The sequence below is a fragment of the Macaca mulatta genome, chromosome 6, assembly GCF_049350105.2.
Source record: "Macaca mulatta isolate MMU2019108-1 chromosome 6, T2T-MMU8v2.0, whole genome shotgun sequence".
NCBI classification, from domain to species: Eukaryota; Metazoa; Chordata; class Mammalia; order Primates; family Cercopithecidae; genus Macaca; species Macaca mulatta.
Genome location: NC_133411.1, coordinates 46,620,212 through 46,633,629, shown reverse-complemented (window position 1 = coordinate 46,633,629; position 13,418 = coordinate 46,620,212). Strand labels below are relative to the sequence as shown.

At 36.6% G+C, this 13,418-nt stretch overlaps 1 protein-coding gene across 1 annotated transcript in view; it reads left to right on the top strand.

The window, feature by feature from the left end:
- The window catches only part of HCN1 (hyperpolarization activated cyclic nucleotide gated potassium channel 1), a 434,655-nt gene extending 421,463 nt beyond the window's left edge, over positions 1-13,192 (top strand). Inside the window, exons 7-8 of the mRNA XM_015140004.3 lie at positions 7,905-8,069; positions 11,184-13,192. Of these exons, the coding sequence (XP_014995490.1) occupies positions 7,905-8,069; positions 11,184-12,073 (1,055 nt within the window). The 3' untranslated portion in view covers positions 12,074-13,192. The remainder of the gene's footprint in view (positions 1-7,904; positions 8,070-11,183) is intronic.
- Positions 13,193-13,418: the final 226 nt, after the last annotated feature.

Here is a 13,418-nt window from a genome sequence, read left to right as displayed (position 1 = left end):
ATACTCACTAATTTTTTGTATTTTTAGTAGAGACAGGGTTTCACCATGTTGACCAGGCTGGTCTTAAACTCCTGATCTCAAGTGATCTGCCCACCTCGGCCTCCCAACATTCCATATTTCTTGAACCAAATAATATATGAGAATGTTTGGTAAGTGATGACATTGCAAATGCGATCATTGCACTTCCTTTTAAAGACCTTATAGTTTAGTATAAAGAATATAAACAAGTAAGTCCAATAATGTGTTGTAGGAACTAAGACTCAAGATGATCAAGATACAGAGGAAGCATAAAGATAAATTCTCCCTGGGACAATTAAGAAAGGGTATTAGTGGATGTGAAACCATCTTCCTCAAGACACAGTCTAAGGAATTTGTATGATTAGTTTATGAACAAATTGTTTACAAGAGGGTGAAAGATGATAGCTATATATCACAAATTTGGAGAGCTACTTGATGTATGAAGCATTACTTTTATTTGCTTCTAGCAGGTACTGTCAAAATCATAAGGAAAAATTATGAGAAGAAAATGAAAAAGGAAGGAAACTAATGTTTTACGAGTGCCCACAATGTGCCAGGCTTGCGGTGGGCTCTTTATAGGCACTGTTGTAGTTAACCACATAACAGCTTTGTCAACGAATAACTTTGCTAACACATAGCTTGTCTGAGGAGTTGCTACTAGGTCAACATTCAGAGGCCCAGGTGATCACTCTAATTTTTATGTTTTAAGAGAGAAGATTTGCTCCAACTTGGAGCTAAGATTTGTTTGACAAAGCAATAACTTTATTTGATCTAAATAACCATAAATAACAGGGCATGAGTAGTTAGAAGAGGACACAAATAATTGTGCAATTAGGAATGTATCTGTGTGGCTTGAAATGACCAGTTATACCTTTAGTAAAATGAAAAATTGGGTATTCTGGTTATTAGAACATATCTATACATGAATAATACCTTCTTTATAATATCTATATTTAGAAACGTGTTGTATTCAATATCTGTTTCAGAAGATTGTACAAAATGTGAAATGCATTAAAATACTATACTAAAAAATCAATCAAATACTGAAAAATTTGCATCTATTTAATGTTCTATCCTAGTCTAAACTTCTTTTGATTTCTATTAAAATCTATTTGATACCCAGAGTACTTCTACCAGTCAAACATGATATGCAAAATGATTTAAGCCAGATGTTGTCATCTCTTCTGCCATACAGAGGCAGTGTTTTACTAGTTCACTAGTATAAATACAGAAAGTCTACAAAGACAAAAAGAAAGCAAAAAAAGTGATATTTTCTCCTGCACATTATTATAAAACAGTGAATTAGAAATCTAAATAATTTTTAGGAAATTAATATTTTGATGCACAGCAGAGAATTACTTTTATTTCGTGGTATCAGTTACTAACGAAGGAAGCAGCTTTTGTTTAGGTTACTATGAAAAGTTAAGTACAGTTTTGCCCATAAATTCTAGAAGCTCAGGTTAAGCACATTACTTTAGACATTTCTGTCATGAGTTCCTGATTAGCTCTGTGTCACTGCAATGTCAAGTTCAGTTGTAGAAGTCAGGAAAATATTTCTGAGTTGCAAAACATTTGAAGCCATTTGCCCTACCTTATACAAATGACTGTTTACATAGGTGACAGTAATGTCAGGTGGACTTACATGTTTATAATCAGGGCTAGCTAATGCCAGCAAAAATAGCATTGAGAAGTTGATGTGTTTCATACCCTAAGGATTATTAAAGGTATACAAATAATGTGCTAGGCCAAATTGAAATTGGAAACAGATTTGTCTATGTTCCTATGACAGGATGCATTACCAATAGTTTTCATCTTAACTAGGAGAAATAACTACTTAGCCATTCATAAATGCCCTATAAAGAAAACCAGGAAAATTCTACCAAATTAAAATTAATATGCTAAGTCCCCATTACTTTTACAATTTATTATAATATATAAATATGCATCCAGATGAAGGGACCTATTACCCAAGTAAATTTGCACCAAGATTCTTAAAACAGTTACTACACCACTGGGAAGTTCTTAATTGAGCTCTCAGAGAGTATACAAACAAGAAAAAAGCAGAAAAGCTGGAACAGACAGATTCTAGAAAGTATGCCACGACAATCTTTAAAAAGCTTGCATCTGTAAACTGCACTCAGTTTGTTCTTTGGGAGTCCAATTTTATTTTATTTTCTATTTAACTTTTTTTGCTTCATGAAATCAACATGGGTAAGTTAATTTCTGCCTGATGAGTAAAGGCATGTCTACATTGAAAAAAAATGACCAAATCTTCTAGATAATTTTCTTTATTATAAACATTGCACAAAACCTTAGAGATATATTATGTTCCTAGAAGAAGGTACATAAAATATTTGGCAAGTTCTATTACCATGGGAAGATGCCTAGCAGGGGAACCAATATTATATCATCCAAAACTTAAGAAGATAACTTAGTGTGGGTTTTGTCTTTATTCACTGTAATTGATGTATGCATAAGCATTTTTAAATCATTTTGCCTGGGCTGGAAACTCAATGTAGCAGGCAGTATGAGGGATATTATAAGGTAACTGTACAGTTTTTGTCTTTAAAATGTCTTAAACCAGCTAGAGTGATAAACCCATTACTTAGGAAATAGAAATTCAGCAGAATAAAATAAAATGAAATAGTGATAAACTAATACATACATAATTTCTAAGGTACCTATGATAGTATGAGCTACAGATGACTAAATTGTTTTTTTCTCTCTATGTCCTTTATTTAAACACCACCCATCCCCACCAAAGACACACATACACACAGACATGGCAAATACACAAAACCTCTGTAACACCTAACAAAGGGCTGTATTTACTCAATAAGTGGATTTTCAAAATAACTTAATACTGTATCAAGAGAAAATCATTTCACAGAGAAGCACCTGCTCTATGCATATTGAATCTGCACATTCAATTCATGAAATCTAAGCCTCTATGATAAGAAAGTTTACTCTTTTTTCATTGCTAGGGGTGTGCCATTTCTTAATTCTGTTATTCATACTAGAAACAGAGTATGGAGGCTTTAAAAGAAGAGATTATTTTAAGTGTTTTTCATACTTCCCAATGGCTATTTCTCCTCTCATGAATAACCTTCAGTTGTTCTTTTTCTCACTAAGAAATTATTGAGGACATGCAGCAAGGTAATGGCTGATGAGTTTTGACTTGGTAATGAACAAAGTTGTTTATATAACTTTTGAAGGCACTTTGTTGTGCAAGTCTATATTTAGCCCTTAGTTTCTCCATAGGGGAATATGTCACATTAAGTACAAAGGGAATTTTTGTAGGTGATTAAATCATTTATTTCATCAAGCATGTTGCTATTTGATTCAATTATTCAAGTCAGCTAACTTTAAGCACCTACTATCTATCGTGTAGGCACTGGAGATATAAAGATTAATGAGACTTTAGAGATAAAATGTTGAATGAAGTCTAAGTTAGTTACAGAGTTAAGGACAACAAAACTCTAGAGACTTAACTGAGTTTTACATTTCACTGATAAATAAAGTCCACAGAATATAAATATGTGTCTAATTCTCACAAACAAGAGCAAGTTGACTGAGACTAACACAGGACTCTAAATCCCCAGGTCAATACTACACCAAAAAAACAATCCCTAAAATAGCCCAAGCAACTCTGTGTGTGGTGTGTGTGTGTGTGTGTGTGTGTGTGTGTGTATGTGTATACCTGAATCAGCAGGAAACCAAACATTACTGCTGCAGACAATGCCCCAAATAGCACTCTACCTCATTTATTGGCAAGAAACACCAAATTAGAATATCAGTGTTGATCCCACAAACTACAAAAGGTAAAATAAGAACATTATCTTTTTAAGCAAAATGTAATGAAGAGGTAAGATTTGCTGAGCAATAACATCTAAGTTTTACTGAGATGGCAATATAGAAAACCTTTGGGTTAAGAGCTCATAACACACATACACATTGCTTCATGTAGACTTTAAACAGTACTTTAAAAGCATCCTCTTTGAATAATTTATTTTCTTACCAATGGTAATATTTAACTGATTCAAGCCATGATTACTTAGTAATGCATACCTATACTGTGTAACATATGATACATGTGTTATATATTCATTATATGAGATCATCAGATGACAGGGGCCAGAAAATAATTTGTAAATAATGGTTTAAAAAAAATATGAATAAACTTATATCTATGCTCCAATAAATCTGTTTTTAACATATCTCTAAAATGACTGTGCATACTCAGAATAGCTATATTCTTATTTCTAGTTTTTAAACTTGTTTTTAAAAACTAAATATAGTATATAAACACATGCCCTTTGTAAAAATAAATACAAGTAATTTCTAAGCATACGACAAATACATTTCTTATTTAAGATGATTCCCAGTACATGCCTTTATCTCTTCCTGCTACAGAGACGCAATTAATAATAGTAAAAGAATAAAATACAAACTCAACCACAAAGTAACCTGATGCATGAATTTGTATTTGGGAGCAACCAGGAGATGAGACAGAGGAATATGTTTCTAGAGGACAGAAAATAGATATGAGTGAAGTGTCAGATAACATGGGTTCTGTAGCCAGCAACCATGGCCCTTTCTTGTTAATAAAATCTTGTATGGCTGGCATCATATACTACTTCAGGGATTAAACCAGTATTTACCTAATTCAATGACTAACAGTAGTTGCCTTATTTCGATTTACCAAATATTCAGTTTTAAATCCTTTCTTGCAGCTAAGGCTGGCCACGTGATGCAGTTCTGATAATAAAATGCTAGAGAAAGTAAGTTAAGAAACTGTAGCACAACTTTTGCCTTCACAATAAAAAGAAAGAAATATATGAGGAAAGTCTTTTGCTGTCTCCCTACTTTGGATGCTGTCATGTGAGTATATGAATGTGTGTAGTTGTTGCCATCAACTTGTGATCATGAGAAGAAGACCAAAGAAAACAAAGTATTGCGGGCACAGTGCCTTGGCATCACTGAAGTGCTGAACAAATGCTGGCCTTGCCTACTCCCAAATTTTGTTTTGTAATATAATGACATTAATGTATTGGATAAACCAATGCTATTCAGGTATTTTGTAGCCTGCAGTTAAATGTATGCTGGTGGTTACTGATGAACCTTGAAGGGAAAGCAGAGGGAACATGGAGTATATGTACAAAGAACAGGAGACAAGGAGACAGCAGGTGTCCTGGAAGAATACTAAACAGCCTCTTAGTTAAGAAACAACAGGACCACAGAAGACAGAACAGAAAGTGGGTGACTTATGCTGATGGTAGGTATGAGACATCCCTCCCTCCATGTTGCAGAATAGTCTGTAGCCAACCATGTATCTGAGGATGGCGGAGGGAAATGTCGGTGGTTCTTTTATAAGGCAATTGAATGAGAGGGAGAACTAGGACAGTTAAGAGAGATGTCAGTGGCCTAAAGTAAAGCCCTCCTCATTCTGGTATTTAGAGAAATATGAGGACAAGCTCCCCACCTATTTACCCTAAAGAAAAACTTTAAATTAACAAATTCTGCAACATTACCAGAGTTTCTTGTCTTTAAATGTGATTGGACATCAATAGATTACCGAAAGAAAACATTCAACGCACCAGAGAAAGACCTAGAAAAAGAGATAAAACAATGATTCCACAGTAAAGAGTTCAGAAAAGAGAAAATAAATTCAAATAAAAATTTAGTAAGTATAAGGATAAAAAATAAAAACAAAACTAATTTTTCTTTTCACTTTGTATAGCTGTAATATGACATATTTTACACATATAATTCATCAAAGCATACAATTCAAACATCTTTAAGTAAATTTACCAAGTATGAAACCATCGCCACAAATCAGGTTTCAGAATATTTTCATCATCCAGATAAGATTCCTGTGCCCACTTACTGTTAATTCCCTTTTCCATCTTTTGCCGCAGGCAACCACTAACCTGTTATCTGTCTCTGCAGATTTGTATTTTCTGGATATTTTACATAAACGGAATCACACAGTGTGTGGCTTCTCATGTCTTACTTCTTTCATTTAACATTCTACACAAGATTTGAAACTGACACTTAGATTTGTTTGCCATAATATGGCAATCATAAATTATAATAATATGGCATTAGTACTTTAGGAATTTAATTTTGGAGTAGTATTCAAAATGCTTCTTTTAATTACCTTGTTTATATTATAGTAGCAGGTAAATTTCATGGTATGGTAATTTGCTTTAAAATTGACCAAAATAGATTTGTTTTCCTACACAAACACACACACACACACACATTCAGGCACAAAAACATGCAAACACGCAGACTCCACAATATTATTTAGCAGGTTTACAACATTACAATCTCGACATGAATGACAGCAGACAGCATAATTGATGGCTTAGGTGACATTTCCTAAAATGCTGTCTATCTTCTCAGACTGGTTCACATGTCCTTCTCTAGTATTCTTGGAGTTTGCATATATGTGACATTGTTCTTACCAGATTGTATTCAAATGAACTCCGTATTAAGATAATGCCTCTATTTACTATCAGAATGTCATATAAAAGTAGATATGTTTGATTCATATTTTCAGTTCTAACATCAATCAAGTACATAGTGTCTACAGCATGATTTATTCACAATGTTTGTCAACATAAATAGGACTTATTTAAATTAGCTCAAGAGTGTGAATTTAGACATTTAATATTTACTGTATTTCCTTTTGTTAGGTGACTAAATTGTAGAAATACTTCTATCATTTCTTTTTTCAAATTTGTTATTTTGAAGCTAAATGTTTAAATTATTTCCAAATTAAAAATAATCAAAGCCTACGGTAGTTCAAATCGTAATTTTTAGAAAACAAAATGGAAAATTATCTCAATAGCTATATAACTTCAGCTGGCCAATAATGAAATCCAAATTTGCAAATGTTTGTTTACCATATTTTGGAAATCTAAATTTCCGTAAGGAATTACCCTTAAAAGTCATTTAAATAGAGAGTCCCTCTGTACATGTGGAATATCATTTTCTTCATACTGATCTCATTGGGAATATACAAACTACATTAGACATGCCTATAATATATCTAAACCTCTGGTCTAGCTTTTTTTGATCATAGGACTTTCTAAGCCAATGTTTGGACTCATTTTGGCTTCTGTCTAGACTATACCGTCTGCTTGCTACCTTCCAGAATTCATAAAATCTTCTTTCTAAATCATCACCCCTTTCTTTGTTCAACTCCTTTGCGGATGGTGTATTCCATTTTCTGCATCTCTTTTGTTTCTTTTTTATTTCTTATTTCAGGGAATTGTAGTGGGAAGGATAAGGTATACTGTGTTTCAACCTTCCATTTAAACCAAAAGTCTCAACTGATTTTTTGTTTTGTTTTGTTTTTTGTTTTGTTTTGTGTTTTGTTTGTTTGTTTTGAGATGGAGTCTCTGTCACCAGGCTGGAGTGCAGTGGCGCAATCTCAGCTCACTGCAACCTCTGCCTCCTGGGTTCAAGCGATTCTCCCGCCTCAGCCTCCCTAGTAGCTGGGACTATAGGCGCCCACCACCACGCCCAGCTAATTTTTGTATTTTTAGTAGAGACAGGGTTTCACCATATTAGCCAGGATGGTCTCGATCTCTTGACCTTGTGATTCACCCTCCTCGGCCTCCCAAAGTGCTAGCATTACAGGTGTGAGCCACCGCAGCTGGCTGTCTCAACTGTTTTTTTAAAAAAGAACATTATGTTAAGATTGAGTGTTGTCAGTTGGATACTTTTAATTGTCAGAAGGAATTTGCTGATATAATAAAAAATGCTGCTAATAATTGTTTTTTCACACCATGAGACGTGTCTTAAGTTGTGGGAAGCCTTAATGGCTTTTAAAAGAAAATGATCAAACAAGTCATTCTTCTTTGTTGTTTTTATAGAGATTTGCCTGCTGACCAAAGGACGTCGTACTGCCAGTGTTCGAGCTGATACATATTGTCGTCTTTACTCACTTTCTGTGGACAATTTCAACGAGGTCCTGGAGGAATATCCAATGATGAGGAGAGCCTTTGAGACAGTTGCCATTGACCGACTAGATCGAATAGGTACTCTAGTTTTCTACCTTCTTTATATAAAATTTAGTTTTAATCTCATGGCATAATATAGGTTTGCAATTATAAGTCCCAAATGCGGCCAGGAGTGGTGACTCATGCCTATAATGATATCACTTTGGGAGGCCAAGGCGGTGGATCATTTGAGGTCAGGAGTTCGAGACCAGCCTGGCCAACATGGGGAAACCCTGTTTCTACTAAAAATACAAAAATTAACCGGGTGTGGTAGTGTGCGCCTGTAATCCCAGCCACTCAGGAGGCTGAGGCAGGAGAATTGCTTGAGCCTGGGAGGTGGAGGTTGCCGGGAACCAAGATGGTACCACTGCACTCCTGTCTGGGAGAGAGAGTGAAATCTTGTCTCAGAAAAAAGAAAAAAAAAGTGTCCAACATGCCAGTTTATAGCTTACTTGTTAATTTGTGTAGAAATAGCAATTAGCTGTAGCCATATTTCTTGAGAGATCTGGGTCCCTATCTATCTCCTCTAAGTATTCTAGGTTTATTTATTAATGTCTATTTTTGCTAGCTAAACAAACTGACTTCCCGACTGAAGCCAAAACAATTTGAAACTTCAGGTAAAAAGCAATGATAAAAATTCTAGATAGCATTGAACTAGAACTAAAACTATGATAATATGAGTCTATATTGCAAACTAAGTTTTATCACTTCTTTTGTATTTTGGGGTCAACTTTACATTTTATCTTTATATTAGGAATTGAAAATTTGCACATTTAAATTAGTCTCAGCAGAGACATAGTAAAATGTTTGTAATACAGACTCAAGCAGAAAAAAAAAAGCCTTGATAGAAATGCCCTACATAGATGCTTTAGCTCGCAAACATCAACATATTTTAAAGTCTTTTCTGCTACCATATATATATATGCTATTGTAAATATACACCCAGCTAATATTTTGTTTTAGTAGAGACGGGATTTCACCATGTTGGCCAGGATGGTCTTGATCTCCTGACTTCATCATCCATCCGTCTCAGCCTCCCAAAGTTCTGGGATTACAGACATGAGCCACCCCAGCCTGCAGTTAATTTTTATAATAATATTTACATGAAATGGTTTGTAATCAATACTGGCAATGCAATTTCTAATAAGCACTAAAAAATTGAATTTTTGATCTTTATAAAATTGTAAGAGTGTATTAAAAGTTACATTATTTTTCCCAAGGTTAAAGATACTTAGATTAAGATATTTTGACTAATCACATAATCAGAAAGAAACATTATGCTTCTCGGTTTTGTGGCCATTGCATATAGATGTAAGCTGCAGTTAGTTAAGCAAATATGCTAAATAGTATTTATGTTTATTACTAATGTCGGAGATTTTGTTCTTTGGGAAATTAGGACAGTCCGTAAGTAGGGGGAGGTAACTATTTATTCTGGCAGTCATTTAAAATGATTGCATTCCCAGCAGTCAATGAAATTACAACATATATTTATTTTCAAAAATATACTTTGTTACTTTTAATGTGTTACATTATTTAGCAGTATTGCAAATTGATTCACTTTTCAGTTACCATATTCACTTGGGTATTAGTGTATCAGTGATACCATAGAAAAGTCACTACTTTCCCCTTCTTTCACCAATCTACTATTGATTGTAATCATTATTATGCCAGAGACTGTCTAGTATTGCAAACCACTCAGAAGATGATGGCAGGAAGAGCTAAAATGTGTTGAGGTATTAGAGAGAGCCTGCAATGCACTATGCCCTTGGTCCTCACAACAACCATTCAGAAGAGGAAAGATCATAAAGTCGGTCTCAATCTTGGCTGCATTTAAGAATTCCCTGGGGAGGCCGGGCGCGTTGGCTCATGCCTGTAATCCCAGCACTTTGGGAGCCCAAGGCGAGTGGATCACAAGGTCATGAGATCAAGACCATCCTGGCTAACAAGGTGAAAGCCCATCTCTATTAAAAATACAAAAAATTAGTAGGTCATGATGGCGGGTGCCTGTAGTCCCAGCTACTCAGGAGATTGAGGCAGGAGAAGGGTGTGAACACGGGAGGCGGAGCTTGCAGTGAGCCGAGATCCCGCCACTGCAACTCCAGTCTGGGCAACAGAGCGAGACTCCGTCTCAAAAATAAAAAAAATTAAAAAAAAAATTAAAAAAAAATTTTTTTAATAAAAAAATTAAAATAAAAAAAAAGAATTCCCTGGGGAAATTTGCTTTTAAACTACTGAAATCCAGAGCCCATGTCTGATTATTTAGATTTAATTGGTAGGGAACAAGTGGATGTTAGTATTTTTTAAAGCTCCAGAGATAAGAAAAATATCCAGCTAGGACTGAGAAGGACTGGTGTAGGACCCTGGGTCGAAAGCAAAGGCGGCCCTGATACAGTCCGCCTCAGATTTGCATTTGGGAATCACCTGCGGATCTTAGTAAAATGCAGCACCTGATTCAGTGAGTGGGGTCACGCCCAGGAGGCTGAGTTTCTAGCAAGCACCCAGATGAGACAGAGGCAGTTGGTTCATTTTCCATAGTAAGGATGTGCTATCACTTTTTTGTGTGTATGGTCTTTCTCAGCCCTGTTAACCTGCCAACCATGTTTTCTTTGTTTTCTTGGGCACTGTTCTTATTCTTCTCATGTCCTGATATCCTTTCAGGTAAAATGAGATTATGAACACACCTATCTGACAGGGTTGCAGGTTACATAAAATCATCTACCTAAGGTCTTTTGTAGAGAGCCTATCACACAGTAAGTGTTGAAATGTTCTCGCTTATATCTCCATGGTCCTTTCTTGAAAAAGTAACTTTAAAATCAAATGTTGATTCCAAGCCCATCTTATTCCAAAAACCCTTTCTTCCCCCATTCTTCAAGGTGGCCCTCATATTAAATATCTCCTTGTCTTCTGTAAAGTGGCTCTTCGCCATATTACAGGCCGTTCAACTTGAGTAGAAGGTAAGAGTTCCCAGAGAAATACAGGAAGTGTGAAAGGTAGGAGCGACATTGTTATTTGGTGTGTAAAGGTGAGTGACTGGCTTTTTAAACCTCTCCTGCGAAGCACAGCTATACTTTTGTTTTCAGGAGCCACTCTTACTTGGCGTTGTCTTCAGTCATTGGTAGGCTTTCTAAGTTCCTATCTTTCTTTTGCTGACAGGAAAGAAAAATTCAATTCTTCTGCAAAAGTTCCAGAAGGATCTGAACACTGGTGTTTTCAACAATCAGGAGAACGAAATCCTCAAGCAGATTGTGAAACATGACAGGGAGATGGTGCAGGCAATCGCTCCCATCAATTATCCTCAAATGACAACCCTGAATTCCACATCGTCAACTACGACCCCGACCTCCCGCATGAGGACACAATCTCCACCAGTGTACACAGCGACCAGCCTGTCTCACAGCAACCTGCATTCCCCCAGTCCCAGCACACAGACCCCCCAGCCATCAGCCATCCTTTCACCCTGCTCCTACACCACCGCCGTCTGCAGCCCTCCTGTACAGAGCCCTCTGGCCGCTCGAACTTTCCACTATGCCTCCCCCACCGCCTCCCAGCTGTCACTCATGCAACAGCAGCCTCAGCAGCAGGTACAGCAGTCCCAGCCGCCGCAGACTCAGCCACAGCAGCCGTCTCCGCAGCCACAGACACCTGGCAGCTCCACGCCGAAAAACGAAGTGCACAAGAGCACGCAGGCGCTTCACAACACCAACCTGACCCGGGAAGTCAGGCCCCTCTCCGCCTCGCAGCCCTCGCTGCCCCATGAGGTGTCCACTCTGATTTCCAGACCTCATCCCACTGTGGGCGAGTCCCTGGCCTCCATCCCTCAACCCGTGACGGCGGTCCCCGGAACGGGCCTTCAGGCAGGGGGCAGGAGCACTGTCCCGCAGCGCGTCACCCTCTTCCGACAGATGTCGTCGGGAGCCATCCCCCCCAACCGAGGAGTCCCTCCAGCACCCCCTCCACCAGCAGCTGCTCTTCCCAGAGAGTCTTCCTCAGTCTTAAACACAGACCCAGACGCAGAAAAGCCACGATTTGCTTCAAATTTATGATCCCTGCTGATTGTCAAAGCAGAAAGAAATACTCTCATAAACTGAGACTATACTCAGATCTTATTTTATTCTATCTCCTGATAGATCCCTCTAGCCTACTATGAAGAGATATTTTAGACAGCTCTGGCCTACACGTGAAATGTAAAATATATATACATATACTATAAAATATATATCTAAATTCTCAAGAGAGGGTCAAAAGACCTGTTTAGCATTCAGTGTTATATGTCTTCCTTTCTTTAAATCATTAGAGGATTTAAAATGTTGTTGTAAGATTATTTATTTCTAACCTACTTTTACTTAAGTCCTTTGATATGTATATTTCTCTGTTTTATGAAGAGTTCTTGGATTCAATGGAAACAAAACTGATTTTAAAAAAGGCAACTCAAATGAGCTAGCAAATAGCACCAATCAAAACTTTCTTTCATTAGCTGTGACTGTGCATCTAAATTGTTAATCATTAATCATGAAGAATTAAATAACAAATCCCATTTTATAGATCTAAATTGTATTTCGGTGCTTTCAATTTCGAATTAGGTTAAAGACTGCACTACTTGCTTGGCCACTGTAGGAGACTAGCATTGCCACTGTTAAGAATATCACTAACCTCCTACTTCGGAGGCTGAGGCAGGAGAATGGCTTGAACCCAGGAGGCGGAGCTTGCAGTGAGCAGAGATAGCGCCACTGCACTCGAGCCTGGGCGACAGAGCGAGACTCCGTCTCAAAAAAAAAAAAAAAAAAGAAAGAAAGAAAAAAGAAAAGAGTATCACTAACCTCAAACATGTTCATTGATCTTTCAGAAAGCTGAGGGAAAATTAATATTTGTCTTCATGTGTTATCGGACTTTTACCAAGACTCGATCAATGTTAGTTGTAAATAACTTTTTCAACCCAAATAAAAATAGCTATTCTGTGTTGTATGAAGCTAAAAGTCATTGTTTAAGAGTTTAGTTTTATCGCTTCACTTCAAAACTTAGAGTTTTAAATTTCACAAAATCTGATTGTGAGAATTATTCAATTGTAATGCAATGGCTTGAAACCTACAATATTATTTTAACCTGCAATGTTTTATGCAAAATTGTATGCTCGAATCTACAACTTGCTTGTATTACACCAAAAATCATTATTTTTCTTTCTTCTTGCCATAATCAAGCATCTGAAAATAGTCCCTGCATGCTTCTGGGGAAAAAAAAAAATAGGTTCAAATCAGCCATTGTAGGGAAAGGCTTACAGTATTTCTCGTTTCTAGAAAAGCATAACAATTCATTAATTGCCTCTCTTATAATTCCTATAAGGCTGACTTGGATCTCTGACTTAAGTCTAGAAGTGAGGTTTTCACTTTTATT